The following is a 16212-nucleotide window of genomic DNA, read 5'->3' on the forward strand; positions in this document are numbered from 1 at the left end:
GCTGTTGTTGATGTTGCTGTTGTTGATGTTGCTGTGTTGTTGTTGATGTTGTTGTTAATATTGTTGATGATGTTGTTGTTGATGTTGTTGTTGATGTTGTTGATGTTGTCGTTGTTGTTGTTGTCGTTTTGACGATGGAGATGAATTACATAGAAAAAAATAAGCACTAACAAATACTGACAGCCAGACAGACAGACCGACCGATAAAAAGCAAACAACCACAAACACAGACGTGCAAACAGAATAAGAAAAAAGTAGACATTCAGACAGTTACCCAGACATAATCAGGAAAAAATGAACAAAAAAAAACCAGACAAACTACCAAGAATAAGACATACAGAATAAAATCCACACACATAAAATAGACACATATGCTGCCATAGACAAACGCAGACAGACAGACTGACAGACAGACCCCTAGACAGACGCAGACAAATGCAGACAGACGAATAAATAAAAAGAAATAGGCAAAATGAGAAAAGGAAGATTGTATGTCATCACTAAGCTTACGGTCCGTCTAGCAGTCGTCTAGTCTGTGTTCATATGATTCCATATGTCTCTTTGCATGTTTATTTTTTTATTTGTTTGTATGTTTGTCTGTTTGTTTGTCTGTATCTATGTATCTTTGTTTGCTTGTTCAAATACTTTATATTTGTACGTATGTATGCTAGTTGTGTTCTCGTTACTAACATAATTTTCATCGTTTGATGTGTGTGCGATACTATATCTGTTTCTCTGGCAAGTTGTTTTGTGTCCATTTGATGGTTTACTCTCTCTCTCTCTCTCTCTCTCTCTCTCTCTCTCTCTTTCTGTCTCTCTGTCTGTCTGCCTGTACCTCTCTATTTTTTTATACATACATTCATTTATCATCATACAATTTTTATACATTAACCTTGACGCCTGGAGAAATGAAACATAAATGTTGCATACACACCACAACGACGCGGATGCATACTTAGCGTGTCGCGACGTGTTTATATACACTCTTGCATAAATGTGTGTGCGTGCGTGTGTGTGCGTGCGTGTGTGCGCGTGTGTGCGTGCGTGTGTGTGAAAGAGAGAGAAGGATAGAAAGAGAGAGACAACAACAACAACGTGTCTTTCAGCATAACGCGAATAACAGATAGTTCAGTTGAGTGAGTGATTGACAAACTGACGCGGTGATGGTAGAATATGATAATGAGAATAAATGAATGAATGAAATAAACTGATGGTTGAAGTAAAAAAAGAATTAAACGATTAAGGAGAAATAGAGAAGAGAGAGAGAGAGAGAGAGAGAGAGAGATAAAGAAAAAGATAGGTCTGAGGGAGAAAGAGAAATAGATAGAGAGAGAGAGAGAGAAATTGAGAGAGAGAGAGAGAGAGAAAGAGAGAGAGAAAAAGAGATAAATAAAATACACAAATAACCAAACAATATACAATATGTAATGTCAGAAAAATAAAAATACAAACAAACAAAAGAGCAAAAGTTTAAAAATTAGAAGAAAAAATGAAAAACTCGATCAGGTCTGAAATATGTGACCTTTAGCAATTTTTCATTGAGAAATTTCACACCAGGTATACCCCATCGTAAATGAAGTGTGATTTTTTCGGCATAGAAATAATTTAGCATCTACACTCAAACACACACACACACACACGCATACACATACACACACAACCACACACATACACACACACCTATCTAATACACAGTTGCGTTTTTGGTTGTTGAGTTTTTGTTTGTTTGCTTGTTTTTTTGTTTATAACTGTGTGTGTTTTTGTTTGTTTGTTGGTTTTATATCAAGAATTCTTAAAGTATGTTTCTGTAGTTATAACTTTAATGGTGGCAAACGTTCTCGAACACACACACAAACAAACACCTATAAACACACAAATACAAACAAACATAGAAACACACACGCACATGCGGTTTGTATATTGTATATTAATACAAAGTTATTCTTTAATTAGCTATATTACATTAGGTAGAATGTTAATAATTCACTGTTCTCTTTTGATCAGTAGTCATCAAATGTTTGTTTGTTTGTAAATGTTTGGTTAAAACCTCTCTCTCTCTCTCTCTCTGTCTCTTTCTGTATCTCTCTGTCTGTCTGTCTCTCTCTCTCTCTCTGTCTCTCTTTTTCTCTTTCTTTCTCTCTCTCTCTCATCTTTAAAAACCTTTTTTCTTTTTGTTAAAATTAGTAGTTAGCATCACGATTCCACCACTTATGTTATTATTAATTTATTTTTGTTTTTACTTTGGTCTTGCATCGTTTGATACGATTTTAAAAAAAATTTTTCTCATTAATAAATCTATTGTTGCTGTTGTTATTATTATTACTTTCTTTATTTTTATTATTTTTGTTCCAAAAACCCAAATGTACTCTGAACAGTTCATGCTTCATTCGCCGAGGTTTGATCCTTTGATCTAGAACTCTTTTTTTCCGTCATACATACATTTGCATTTTCAATCGAGTCTCGTGTTTAAAAAAGATCAACAAATTTTACTTCGTTTTATTATTATTTTATTTCAATTTTCTTTAATTTTATTCGGATTTATTCACATTTGATTTGTAAATAAGACCGCTATTAAACAGATTTCATCAGTGCATTTTGACATGTTCATATGCACGAACGTTTAGTTGAAATGTAACATTTTATACCATCTCCTCTTTCTGAGCATCTTGGTGTAAACTGAGATAGGTTATGAAACAATTTTTCGTTTTAAGTAAGAGTTTTTGAAAAATTTGTTCTAAGGTTGATGTTTAAATTCTAAAATATAACGTTTGCTAGTAGGTTCAATTTTGGATTTCATGTTTCATGTCTGGCTCAGCAGAATGACAAATAAATCAAAGAATGATGAAAATGAACAGCTGAAATGAGAGAGTCGTTTAAAAAAGCACCTCTTATGAAGGCATTTAGTGGCAAGCTTCCTCGCCGAGTCAAGGCAGCCTTTCATGAAGGAGGAAATGTTTGCAAATGTTTGTATGTTTGTGTTTGTGTGTATTTGTTTCTGTGTACCTATATGTTGGCATCACGTTTGTTTTGTGTTATTTTGTTATTTAATTGTTATTACTTGTGTTCTTAACTTTTACATTTTACAAAGACAAACGCACACACATTATCTTCACATACACATACATACATCACACACACTGTATCAGTGATTAAAAAAGCGATATAAATTTAAAATTAAGCGCTTCATAATTATTAAAGTAAATTTTAATTAATTTTAAAAGTTGACTTAAATGAACAACAACAAAGTATTTAAAAATCTTTCTTCATTATTTTCAAATAGTATTTATTAAAATTAAATTAAATTAATTTAAATGCTTTTTAAAACATTTGTCACGATTTTTAAAAATTTGAAACATGGTAGCAGCAATTTCAAGCACTTTAATGTTAATCTATTAAAACATCATGATCATGATGGACATATTTTTGTGAAGAGGAACATCTCAAGAACTTGCTCCTACCATTTCAAATTTCTAGATGCCCGAGATAGAGATCATGCAGAAAAAGAAAAAGAATTAATAATTCATCAGGGACAGTATTTTGATGAGGCTGCTAAGAAGGCCAAAGATATCAAAACTTTTAGGGAGGCTCTTGATCTTTACATAGAAAAAAATAAAGCTCACAGGTGGGATGGGGTCGTCTAGATGTTTGTTTAGTTTAGGGTACCACCGTCACGTGTCAATCAATCATCTTTAATTAATTAATTAATTAATTAATATTCATAGTCATTTCATCACTTATGATTCCATTTATCACTCATTCATTTGCAAATCATCTTTCTTTATTATAATATTAAATTAAACAATAAAATAGAATTAAACAATCATCATTTACTTCAGTTTAGTTAGAATCTTAGATCCCAGAAATTACAACTTATTAGCAAATATTATTTAAACTATATTTCTAGGCGAGGCCACGTTGAATTCTTATATGCAGCCCTGAAGAGGATGTCTGACTTCAATGCCCACCAAGATATAGAGACGTACAAGAAGTTACTCAGTGTTTTTCCCAAATACAAAATGATACCAAAGAATGTTTGGCAGGTCGAGTTCATGCACTACCCCAAACAACAACAATGTTGCATAGATATTTTAGATTACATGGAAAGTCAAGGTTGTTTTTTTGTTACTTCAAAAAAATTTTTTAATTTTTTTTTGTTTTTATTATAAATATATTATTATTTATTCTTATTTATAGTAAAAAGAAATTATTTTACCAGGAGTTGTCCCTGATGACGATCTTGGTTACCAGTTAAGAGATTTGTTTGGTCAGAACTCGCATGTGTTCAGAAAGTATAGAAGGATGATGTTTTGGATGCCAAAATTTAAGTAAAACATTTTTTAATTTTCATAATTTTTTTATTTTATTATTACTGTTGCAGTTATTATTATTATTGTTATTATTATTCTTATTTTAGATTTCAGAATCCATATTACGTGCCATACGAACTACCATCGAACCATATTGAACTGGCTCGGATGGCTCTTAAGAGAATGTCTGTCGATCTCGCAACAGAAATTTCTGTTTTTCACGTTTGTCTCCCATTCTTATTTATTTCTTTGTTTGTTTGTTTGTCTTTTGTCTGTCTGTCTGTCTGCTTGTTTTTTTGTTTGTTTGTTTGTTTGTTTGTTTGTTTAGATATGCATCAATCAACTACTCAATCAGTCAATACCTTATATAAATACATAATAATATCAATAGATAAATCTATCAACCAACCAACAATTCAGTCGCCATCACTATCTAACCAACTAACTAACCAACCAATCATCAACTAACCACCCAATCACCAACTAGCCAACCAATCAACTAGCCAACTACACAACCAACCAACCAACAGACAGAAGACATCGCGACATCTAACGACAAGACCTTCATAGTATCAGCACAAAGCCCTGAACAGGCATCAATCCTCAAACAACTGCCGAAAAATGAGTCACTACTCGTCGAAGGTGGCTTCACAGTTTGGTTGAGGTCAAAGACCTTGACCTATTTTGTCCTAAAATCAGAACGAAACGATAATTTTCTCAAATTTCAGGCAGATTTTCAACCACATGATTATAAACAGGCCACTGAAAAACGTTAGCCAAGGAGTGTTTGTATGTTTCTGTGTGTGTGTGTGTATGTGTGTGTGTGTGTGTGTGTGTGTTGTTGTTTATGCATGTCAGTGTGTGTATGTCTTTGTATGTATGTAGTTGGTACCATACTTTCTGGTGTCAGTAAACCGCACAGTCAGTTTTAATGATCAGTACATTTTCAAGTATTTGATATGGTGTTGGTACTTCATGTAATAACGTCTTCCCACGCTAATATTCGTACGTTTTGTATCAAATGTTTCTAAACTATGTAAACTGCTTTTAATCCTATTATTATATTCATATACTAAACATTTTTACGAAATTTTTGACCAAAAATCCGTAAAATAAATTCAAAATGACAGGCGAGATGAATTTGTACACTTTTGATAAGGAGCCATCGGAGCATAACAAGAGTCTCGTCCTACCGCCCAGCATCCATGAACAAGAGGATGGTACTACACTGGCGATGTGTCTTACAGGTATTTGTTTTCAAGTATTTTATTTCCTCCATATTTTGCATTTATCAATTCAAACGTTTGTATTAGTATTTTATGTTTGTATATATTATATCTTTGTTTTAATTATTCATTGTATGCACCTAAATGCCTACAACACACCACGCATACACACACTTACACAAACACATACACACACACATACAAACACACTTTTACAAACACTCATACACACACACACACACACATTTACAAACATACACACATATACAAACACACATACACACACTCACAAATACACACACACGCACAGGTACATCTTCAAAAGATTCACTAGCATCGTGGATAAAATTTCTGGAGCGAAGCAATCCGTCACTCTCAAATATTCCCGTCCTACTGATGCTGAAATCTGCTACAAACGAACTCGAAGTTATCCGGAAAAATAATAATAATGATGATAATATGTAATAATAATAATAATAATTATGATAATAATAATAATAATATTAGATATAACATATATTAATAATTTTGTCATTGTTTTAAAAGAAATAAATATAAGAAATAATATAAGAAATAGTATATTATTATTTTTTTTGGTTTTGTATCTTTTCTCGTCTGTTGACGATGGAATTCATCCAACAGTCAGCTGATGGGTTGGAAAAATAAAAATAAAAAAATATTTATAGCAGAAATATTGGCAATAATAAAACGATTATTTATAAAAAAAAAAAACAAAAAATAACATTTAAAATTGAAATCTATTTGAAATACTGGTGCATGAACGTGTTTTTTAAACGAACGGCTCAGTTATTAACTGTAAACTTAAGCATGTTGTATTTGGTAGTAGGTGTAGAATTGATTTTGTGTGTATATATATGTGTGTATGTATGTATGTATTTGTGTGTGTTTGTAAGTGTGTGTGTGTCTTTGTGTAATGTATGTGTGTATGTAATCTCAATCGATATGTGATTTACATAATCAATTCTGTTGTTGTGTATATATATATATATATATATATATATACACAATACATGTGTGTCTCTTTGTGTGAATGTTTGTGTGTATGTGTGTTTGTGTGTGTTGTATCATTAGTATTAGTCATCTAACCGTTTTCGTCATCATAATTTTAAATCACAAATAGCATTACGGTCATCATCAGGATCATCATCATTGTTATTTTATCACAATCATCATCATTATCTCGCTACTATCACCATTAATATCTCACTACAACCGTCATCATTATCTCATCATCCTCATCATCATCGTCGTCGTCATCATCATAGTCTTCAGCCGCAACAACGAGGAACGATCGTATCCTTCGAATGAATGTTGTTGGCGTAGATGATGAAGATGATGACGGTTGAGAGGCCGACTATGAAACCAAAGAATGAGAGGATGTAGGAGTAGATGATATGTCTCCAGGCCGTTCTGTAATCGCCTCGCGACGCTGACTGCTTGCCAAGTACTGGTTGGTTGGTTTGTTGATTAATTGGTTGTATAGTTGGTTGATTGGCCGATTGGATGGTTGATTGATTGGTTGGTTGGTGGTTGATTGGTTGTATGATTGGTTGATTGATTGGTTGGCTAAATGTTTGAGAATTGAGTGATAAAGAATTAAGTGCATGAACGAGTGATTGATTGATTGATTTATTTATTCATTCATTCATTCGTTCATTTATGTGTTTGGTTGACGTGCTGCCTGATTAAAGTTGTGCAGCTGTCGAGAGAGTTCACGGTTTACCCAAGTTTATCAAACAATTCAAAATCACAAATCCGAGTTACTAACTGGCGTAAATGAGAGCACATAATCCGAAGATGCATCCAAAAAACAAGAAAACAAGAGCCGATAGAATGATAGCCCCAGTCACGTGATTATTCGTCGAAACCGTTCGCGATCGAACGTTCGTTTCTTGGCCACCACTACCACCATTACCACTACTACCATCTGTGTCGTGGGTTAATCTTTCCTGCGAATGTGGTGCGTAGTAAATCGGAGGCGGGTCAGTTTCGTATGGGACGTAGGGAGGTGGGTCACTCTGAGGCAGCTCCTGTCGCTGCTGCTGCTGCTGCTCTGATGACGATGGAGGTGAAGCCGGAGATGATTGTTGGCGGGCTGTCTGTTGTGGGGATAGTTGTATGTAATACAGATTGAACGGCTGTGGTACTGACGGATGAGGGTATGGAATGGGATTGGGATTCTCGACTGAGTATCCCGGCGGTAAGCTTTTGAGGCTCATTTTTCCGACTTTTCAGGAAAAAATACCTTTTTCTTTCTAGGAAAAGCGTAACAGACCTTCTTCCTTTAACTTCTCAAACAAAATATTTCAAACTCGATATATCCTATTGTCCTTTAGATTGAAATATTCAAAAACAAATTTTTAATTTATCTCTTATTATATTTTTTCAATTTTAGCCTGAAATACTAAATTAACTTGTTTACGGACTGAACTATTAGTGCATGTTAAATCATTGCAACTGAATTAAAACAAATTGTTGTTGTATAAAATACCATCAACAACATAACCGGCCAACACAATATAAAATTTGCCTTAATATATATATATATATATATATATATATATATATATATATATAATATATATATATATGTATATATCAACTATAATATTTTTCAATAATTTTTAATACTTTTTAACAAATTCGATGAAATATTTCTTATATAAATGAACCAGCGATATTTTTTTGCCACGCAAAAGGCTTCATCATACTCACCTACTCCGTCACATTATTTAACTTGATATGAGCATGTGAGGTGAAAAATTGTAGCACAAGGCATTGCATTGTAAAGTGTTTCGAAGTATATATATATAAATATATATATATATATATGAATAAATTTTCATCATAATTATATTATTTTTATTATTTATTTATTTATTCCTATTGTTAGTACACACACAAACACACACATATATATTTATATACATATATATATATATATATACATACAACATTCTTATTATTTATTTGTTTATTATTATTACTACTATTTAATTTATGCTAATCTATTGACAAATTTCTTTAATTAAATACGCTCATATGGGCTTCAGCTGATGATGACTTCGAGAACCTCTTAAAGTTTCATAGCTAGAGCTAAAAACGCCAGCATCACCCATATTGGACTGTGTAATGTAGTGGAATTTTACTAAATTCTTATTTCAATTCGTTATTATTATTATTGCTGTTATTTATGTTGTTATTATGTTATTATTATTGTTGTTGTTGTTTTTGTTGTTGCTAGCATTAAGTTCAGAGTTGGCTGTGTTTTTTCAATATGTTTCGCTATGCTACTACATCTTCATCAATGTCGCCGGCATCAACTTATAATAATAACAACAACAACAATAATAACAATAATAATAACAATAATAATATTAACAACAATAATTTAATGTCAGTAGTAACGTCGATTTACATCACCATAGATGACATCAACTTATATTACTATCATCTATATCTACCGGTTTCAGCACCATGGGATCTCACATGACGTGATGTCATTAACTATAACGGTCGTCATTTTCTAACGGTTCAATATAGCAGACTGCCGAGGAACGTTCACTGTATCTATGACCGTCTCTAAGAGAATCCTTCTTCCTATATAATTGCCTTGTCGATAACCCTGATGATAAAAGATTAAAGGTCGGTTAAAGGTTAAAGGTCAGCTGGTTGCACTTTCAATGAAAGGTTAATAAGAAGAAAATCGTTGAGTGACTCGCATGGAATCGTTATTTTGTTTTTTTTATATTGAAATTAACTTTAAACCTGAAACTATTTCGAAACAATTTACACACAAAATCATCCAAAATAAAGAAAAAAAAACTTTCAACACCAGGTTTCATCATAATTAGCGAACCAAAGATAACAAATTAACACTAAGAATATAATCAGAGTAAACGAACGATCGGTCAAAATTAATAAATTATCATCACCATTGCAAATGTATCTCGATTGATCTAAACGGAAGTCATATAGAGATCATTACCATCACCACAACCATCATCATCATCATCACCGTCATCAGTACCACGATCGAGATATACAACATCACCGTTGTTTACGACATTTTTGTTATTTTTATTGTAATTATTATTATTTTTATTATTATTATTTTTATTATTATTATTATTATTATAATTTTCGTAATCATCGATGACGTCATACGCATCTATGAGGTATGCCTTTCCGCTCTCGAGCGTCGAATTCTTATTGAAATTTGAAAGATGGCCACCATTCTTAACTCGATTTTCGAATTCTTTACCGCCACCGCTACCCCTACGCCTGCCACCGCGAACGTCATTGTCGCCGCGAACGTCACTACTGCTACGGTTACCCCCATCATGGCCATCGTTTGTAATTTCAATGGCTATTTCGTCATCTCCAGTCGGGTCCTCCATCCCTTGGTCCAGTTGTTTCCGGCAGAGGTGGTGGACTATGCCTGCCCCAATTGCGTCCCCTTCTACGTTGATGGCCGTCCGGAAGCGATCTCTGTGCGTGTGTACGTGTGTGTGCGTGTGTGTGCGTGCGTGTGCGTGTGAAAAAGAGAGATAGATGTGGTGGAGGAAGAGAAAGAACGAATAAAAGAGAAAGATAAAGAGAGAGAGAAAACTGAGGAGATTTCATATTTATATGTTAGTTTACATCATATTGTATATTCACATTGTAACGCTGGTGAATGTGTATTGTATACATCTCAAATATCATTTTATCATTTAGGAAAAGTTTAACCAATCAAAACTGACAATTTAAATCAATCCCAGCCTCTCTACTAACAGCAGCCAATCAATGGCCAGGATTTTTGTGACTTCTTCGGCCGGAAGTCCAACAGCACTGAGTACGATGACCATGGTCACGAGGCCCGCCTGTGGGATGCTAGCTGCTCCGATTGATGCTAATGTTGCCGTTAAACTGTCAAAAAATATTGTGGCTACGTGTGTGTGTGTGTGTGTGTGTGTGTGGGAGGGGAGAGGTGCTTAATTACGGAGTCATGTGATCAGACGATCATGCTTTTATGTTATGCTTTTTTTCCAAATAAAGTTGTGGAGAAATGTCAGAAGAAACATTCAAAGACACCTGACAGCAAGGATCTGTGCGATGTTGAGGTGAAGGTGGTTTGCTTGGGCGATGAAGATGGCAGCCACCGCTTCGTAGAGGGCCGTGCCATCCATGTTGATGGTCGCCCCGACTGGCAGCATGAAGCGAGTCACGCGTCGATCCACTTTTAAATTATCCTCCAAGCATCGGTAGGTCACTGGAAGGGTTGCAGAACTGTTGGATGAAACGTGTTGCGATTCATTGTGGTTTAAGTTTTTAAGTCGTTGTGATGGTGTTGCATTGTCGTTAACATGTTAACGTTGGTATCAAGGACTGTAAGATTTGTTAACGTGGAAGTCTCACCTAAAGCAAGCATTTTTTTTCATTTTGATCAGGCATTTTTATAAAATTATAAGTAAAATATTCAAGAGTCTTCTCGAAATTGAATAGAATATCATTTTTTAAAAATCGCTCGTGTGATATTACAGAATTATACCAAAAAAAATTTTTAAATGATCACACCTTGAGGCAGTGCCAAAGGCAGTGAGCATGGCCTGACTCATCTGGAGCATGTACCGGAAAGGGTTTTTCCTGACGGCGATGAAATATATCAGAGGGAGGACAATGAATCCGTGCGTTAACAAGCCAACCAACACCGTCAACATGTACCAGCCTAGTAAGAGATAGGGAGATAGATAGATAGATAGATAGATAGATAGATAGATAGATAGATAGAGAGAGAGAGAGAGAGAGAGAGAGAGAGAGAGAGAAATTATTTATAAATTATTTATTTGTTATTATTCATATTATATTTATTACTTATATCTTTTTCTCATTTTTGTTTACTGCTAAAAATATTTTGATTTTAATTGTTTTTTAAGTACAAGTAAATTATTTTGTGTTTACGCGCAACGCTCTCAATTACGGTGAAAATTTCAAACTTCTGCATGCAAATTAAACTTCAAACACGCGTCAAGTAGTACTCAGAATTTGAAAAATGTTTTAAACACTCGAGATACTTCATCACAATCCAACCAGGCAATCAACCAACCGACAAAACAATCTACCAACCAACCAGCCAACCAAACAACCAGCCAGCCAAACAGCCAGCCAGCCAAACAGCCAGCCAGCCAACTGACCAACCAAACAACCGACCGACAAATCAGCCAACCAACCGTCCAACCAGCCAACCGACCAACCAGTCAATTGACCAACCAACCCAAAGAAAACAGACTGGCCATGGGATTATCCATTCTAATTATTTCATGGGCTATTAGGAAGATTATTCCAATGGGCGAGTACCTTTATGATACGATCAAATTTATTTGTGGAACATTTTTTTCAAATTTAGAATTTGAAAATTTCAAATAATTGGCAATCACAAAATTATCAGAAAACCAAAAATGTTTTCAAAATGAACGATAGATAGATAAACACTAGTTTACTTCTTTTATTACTGTTATGCAATATTTCGAAGAGTATATGGTCTTACATTTCGTGTTTAACTTTAGTAAACATTGTGTTAAATCTTAAATCTCTCTCTCTCTTTCTCTATCTATCTCTCTCTTTATTTTCTTTTTACACAGATATATTACACAGTATGATTAATAATAATTTAATCTGATAATTAACAAATTTGTACGCAAAATTGATCAAATTTTTCTCCCACTCTCTCTCTCTCTCTCCCTTTCTCTCTCTGTCTTTCTCTGTCTCTCTCTCTCTCTCTGTCTGTCTCTCTCTTTCCCTCTCTCTCGCTCTCTCTTACCGAACCAAAAAAACTTATACACACACAAAAAAGGGTGCAAACAAACGAACCAAATAACCAGGGTCACTAGAATCATGGATGCCTCGGCCAGGCCGGTGCACATCTGGGCAAACGGTCGCCCCAACTCCCCCAGCTTGGCCACAGCGACACCGAGGGCCAGTGAGAAAAGTACAAGCCCCAATACGTTCGATCCATCTTCCTTTATTACCGATATGTCGTATAACGTTGCTGTTTTGATTTGTGGTGTAGGTATTTGGTGCCGGTGATTTTGGTGGGTGTGGCGGTGATTTTGAAGAAGATGATGATGATGGTGATGGTGGTTATGATGATGATGATGGTGGTGGTTATGATGATGATGATGGTGGTGGTTATGATGATGATGATGGTGGTGGTTATGATGATGACGATTATAATGGTGGTTATGATGATGATGAGGATGATAATGGTGGTGATTGTCAGGATGAAAGAAAGCTTTCTTACTCACAATTTGTTATCGGAATTAGTTTCGTCTTCGACTGAAAATTGGTTTTTGAAAATGTTCATTTTGAATATGTTCTTGAGATTATGAATTAATGAATGGATAGATGAATGGATGAACGAACGAACAAACAACCAAACAAATGGTTAATTAATTAATTGAAAGAGATTTTGAATAAATAAATAAATTAATTAATTAAATACTTGTCTGAATGCTGCTTCGACGATGTTATCAGGAATCAGGTTTCTAATGGTTTTTAAAGTAGTTTTTAAAAAAATGCGTCATAATTTCAATTACAGATTAATATTTAATTCTTTGTCAACTTTACAATAACCAACGAAATAAATTTTTAAATTTTTAAACTCATCATAGTCATCATCATCATCGTCGTAGTCTTCATCGTCATCATCATCATCTCCACCATCATCACAATCGTCTTCATCATCACCATTAGAATCATGATCACTGACCTTAGTAGATCAAGAAAGGAATCTCCCATGCTTGCTTGCTCAGTCTTCTTATCAGCCGCAGTTTGGTTAGTGGCTGAATTTGCTTTGAAACCAGGCTGTATGGAAGTCACTAAAATTATTCCATTAATCACGGCTAAGCAGGTTGTCAATACGTAGTAGACAATAGAATAAACACCAATTTTGCCGGAAGTTTTCAAATCCAGGGAGGCCAATCCGGATATGAGACTGGAGACGATAAGGGGTAAAACGAGGGCCTTGAGGGCACGCATCAAAAGGTCACCTGGAAATTTGAAGTAGATAAATTGTCGGCTGGTCCAGTCGGCAGTCGCGTTGTTGTTCCGCATGACGATGCCGGTCACTATGCCGATGATGAGGCTGAAGATGAGGAAGATGACGAGGAGGTAGGGTCTGATTCGCCTGAATATGAGTGATAGTGTCGATTTTATGGTTCTTGGTGGCGTCGGTGGTAGCGTCTGTGTGTTTGTGGCTGTTGGCTGCTCTGGTAGTGGTAACGCTGGTGGTGCTGGTGGTGGCGGTTCGGTCGACATTTTAGAATTTTTTGCTGGATGCATTGAGAGAGGCATATTTTTATGGTGAGACTATTTTATTTTATTGAATTTTTTTATCTATTTTTGTCTTTCTGCTTAATTTGTTGTTGTCGTTGTCGATACTGTTGTTGCAACTGACGAGACAATATTCTTTTCGTTGAACAGGTAGGCCAGACTCTAATATTTATACGATTTTTTCCAAAATTATTGCGAAAAAATTTCCATGCGATACATTATTGGACAAACTTTTACACGCAGTTATTTCAAAATATTTCTTGGTTTGCTAATTCTTCTTCACATGAAGCTATGAATTTAGTTTAAAATAAAATATCAGGTTATTTATAAAGATAAGATGATTAATAATATCGGTGTGAATATAATATACAGGGCTGTTAATAAAGATTATTAACTTTGTTTGATTGAGTCATTGACTCGTTTGGGATAATCATTAATTTTTTTAGTATATTTTGTAGTGTGTGATCTAACGCGTCATATATTTTTACTAGTTTGTTAGTTTTTAGCTATTTAATTTTTCAGAAATGATAGAAAATGTGTTTTGCGTTTGTCAATGTGTGATTTTTACCTTTCTGCATTTGTGAATATATAAATCAAAATATTACAGAGTGGTATAAACTCAATATTTGTGATAAGTTTTCCAATTTTAATTAAATAATTCAATCAATTTAAATCTTAATAAACCAAATTTTTATCTTTTAATAAAAAAAATTTAACTTTTATTAACCCCAAAAAGACAATTAAACTCTTGTAACGTTTAAAACTGAATGAGATCAAGAAGTTATAAAATCCTTCTTGAACAAATTTACCTCACTCTAATTAGGCGATGTGACGAATGCATGTGTTGCAAATAAGCCTAAGCTAAACTCTATATATACACTCTATACATGTAAATGACTTTGCTCGCTTGTATTATACATCCAAGGTATCATCTTCAATGTATTAGTCCTATACAATTAAATGATGATGATGAGGAAAGCGCTTGTCAGTTTGTTACTGCTACTGCATACGCGCGCGCACACACACACACACCACACGAACATACAACACATACAAACATAAACATACATACACCCATAAACAAATTTTATAACATTCATTCCTGTAAACTTTCATCATTATTTTTGCATTTGAAAAATCTTCGATTATTATTAATAATTATCTAATCATTCTTTTATTATTATTGTTTATGTTATTATTACTAGTATTATTATAGCGCTGCATTGACGAAAAAATTCAAAACATATAGCACTATAAACGAGCAATTTGTATGCAAATGCCAGTCGAATATGCAGATTTCAAATGGTCTTGTCAGGTTACCGTGATAATGTTGGTTGCATGGCATGGGTAGTTGAATGATCGAGTGTTTAGCCGTTGGTTGATCGTTTAGCTGCTGGTTGATTGATTGGTTGTTTAGTTGTTGGTTGATTGGTCTTTCAACAGATTACCTAAGTAACCACGCATCATACAAGATTTTTTTCATCATATTTTTACCCAACCTTTTTCCAACCAAATCAAAAAAGGCTTTCATTATAACCAATAGTTTCAATACAATCACCAACATCATTATGGCTGAAGAAGCGCTTAAAATTTGACGTCTCCAACTGCCCAGTACTCTTAAATGAGGCAGCTACTTTAAAGGAGTGTATGCCTTTATAGTGGAGTCAACGAGATCATGATCTGAGAATTAACAGATCTAGTAACTCTGTTAATTACTAGAGCTGTTAATTAGTTTTGAAATTGAAACTAGATCTAATATTGTTGATTAAGTAGTTAACGGATGGAAAAGTAGGGTGTCGAGTTACCATTAGAACTAGTAGCCAATGTTGGATCTAGAAGGGCCTTCTTTGCCTTGTATTTTACAACGTCGTCTAGATCCGCAACCGCTAGCAGCAGCAGTAGTAAAATCAGTATTAGCAGTACTAAAATTAGTAGTAGTAGTAATCTGATATGTAGAATTAGCAGTGATAATGATATGCTAATTAATAAAATTGTTATAATTATTATCAGTAATAAATAGTAGTAGTAGTAGTGGTAGTAGTAGTAGTATTAGTAGTAGTGGTAATAATAAGTCACCTCTTCGCTATATATTTTCAAGAGCCGAGAGCGTAAATTTTATGAAGAGTTTATTCATTTACTCTTATTGAAGTTAACGAATAATAAAAATATCTATGTATCTGTATATAAATATATATATATGTATATGAAACAACTACAAATATGTACGTGTGTGTGTGTGTGAATGTATGTGTATTACATGCATATGTGCCTGTGAGAGTGCGTGAGTATGTGCGTGCGTATGTGTGTTTGCAGATATGCAATGCATGTGTGTGTGTGTTTGTGTG

General features: G+C 34.2%; 3 protein-coding genes across 3 annotated transcripts; 1 reads left to right on the plus strand and 2 right to left on the minus strand.

Moving 5' to 3' along the window:
• Window positions 1–3896: 3896 nt before the first annotated feature.
• Window positions 3897–5998, plus strand: HELRODRAFT_76513 (hypothetical protein; the record flags this gene model as incomplete). Its single annotated transcript, XM_009016383.1, has 6 exons — window positions 3897–4110; window positions 4217–4325; window positions 4415–4529; window positions 4838–5078; window positions 5438–5554; window positions 5844–5998. Coding segments are annotated over 6 exons (951 nt in total), but the record flags the coding sequence as incomplete, so codon positions are not given.
• Window positions 5999–6100: 102 nt separating this feature from the next.
• Window positions 6101–8280, minus strand: HELRODRAFT_191111 (hypothetical protein). Its single transcript, XM_009016384.1, has 3 exons — window positions 7323–8280; window positions 6590–7001; window positions 6101–6483 (listed from the first exon to the last, which is right to left on the minus strand). The coding sequence occupies exons 1-2, from the start codon at window positions 7771–7773 to the stop codon at window positions 6823–6825; spliced, it is 630 nt and encodes a 209-aa protein (XP_009014632.1). The 5' UTR covers window positions 7774–8280; the 3' UTR covers window positions 6101–6483; window positions 6590–6822.
• Window positions 8281–9289: 1009 nt separating this feature from the next.
• On the minus strand, window positions 9290–14611 carry HELRODRAFT_110739 (hypothetical protein). The gene is given in 11 exon segments (XM_009016385.1): window positions 9290–10045; window positions 10331–10465; window positions 10631–10825; window positions 11114–11264; window positions 11811–11893; window positions 12407–12584; window positions 12762–12827; window positions 12841–12871; window positions 13038–13080; window positions 13305–14156; window positions 14436–14611. 10 exon segments carry the CDS (start codon window positions 13886–13888, stop codon window positions 9514–9516), a joined length of 1998 nt encoding a protein of 665 aa, XP_009014633.1. The 5' UTR covers window positions 13889–14156; window positions 14436–14611; the 3' UTR covers window positions 9290–9513.
• Window positions 14612–16212: the final 1601 nt, after the last annotated feature.

The sequence above is a fragment of the Helobdella robusta genome (assembly GCF_000326865.2).
Source record: "Helobdella robusta unplaced genomic scaffold HELROscaffold_18, whole genome shotgun sequence".
In the NCBI taxonomy this organism is placed as follows: Eukaryota; Metazoa; Annelida; class Clitellata; order Rhynchobdellida; family Glossiphoniidae; genus Helobdella; species Helobdella robusta.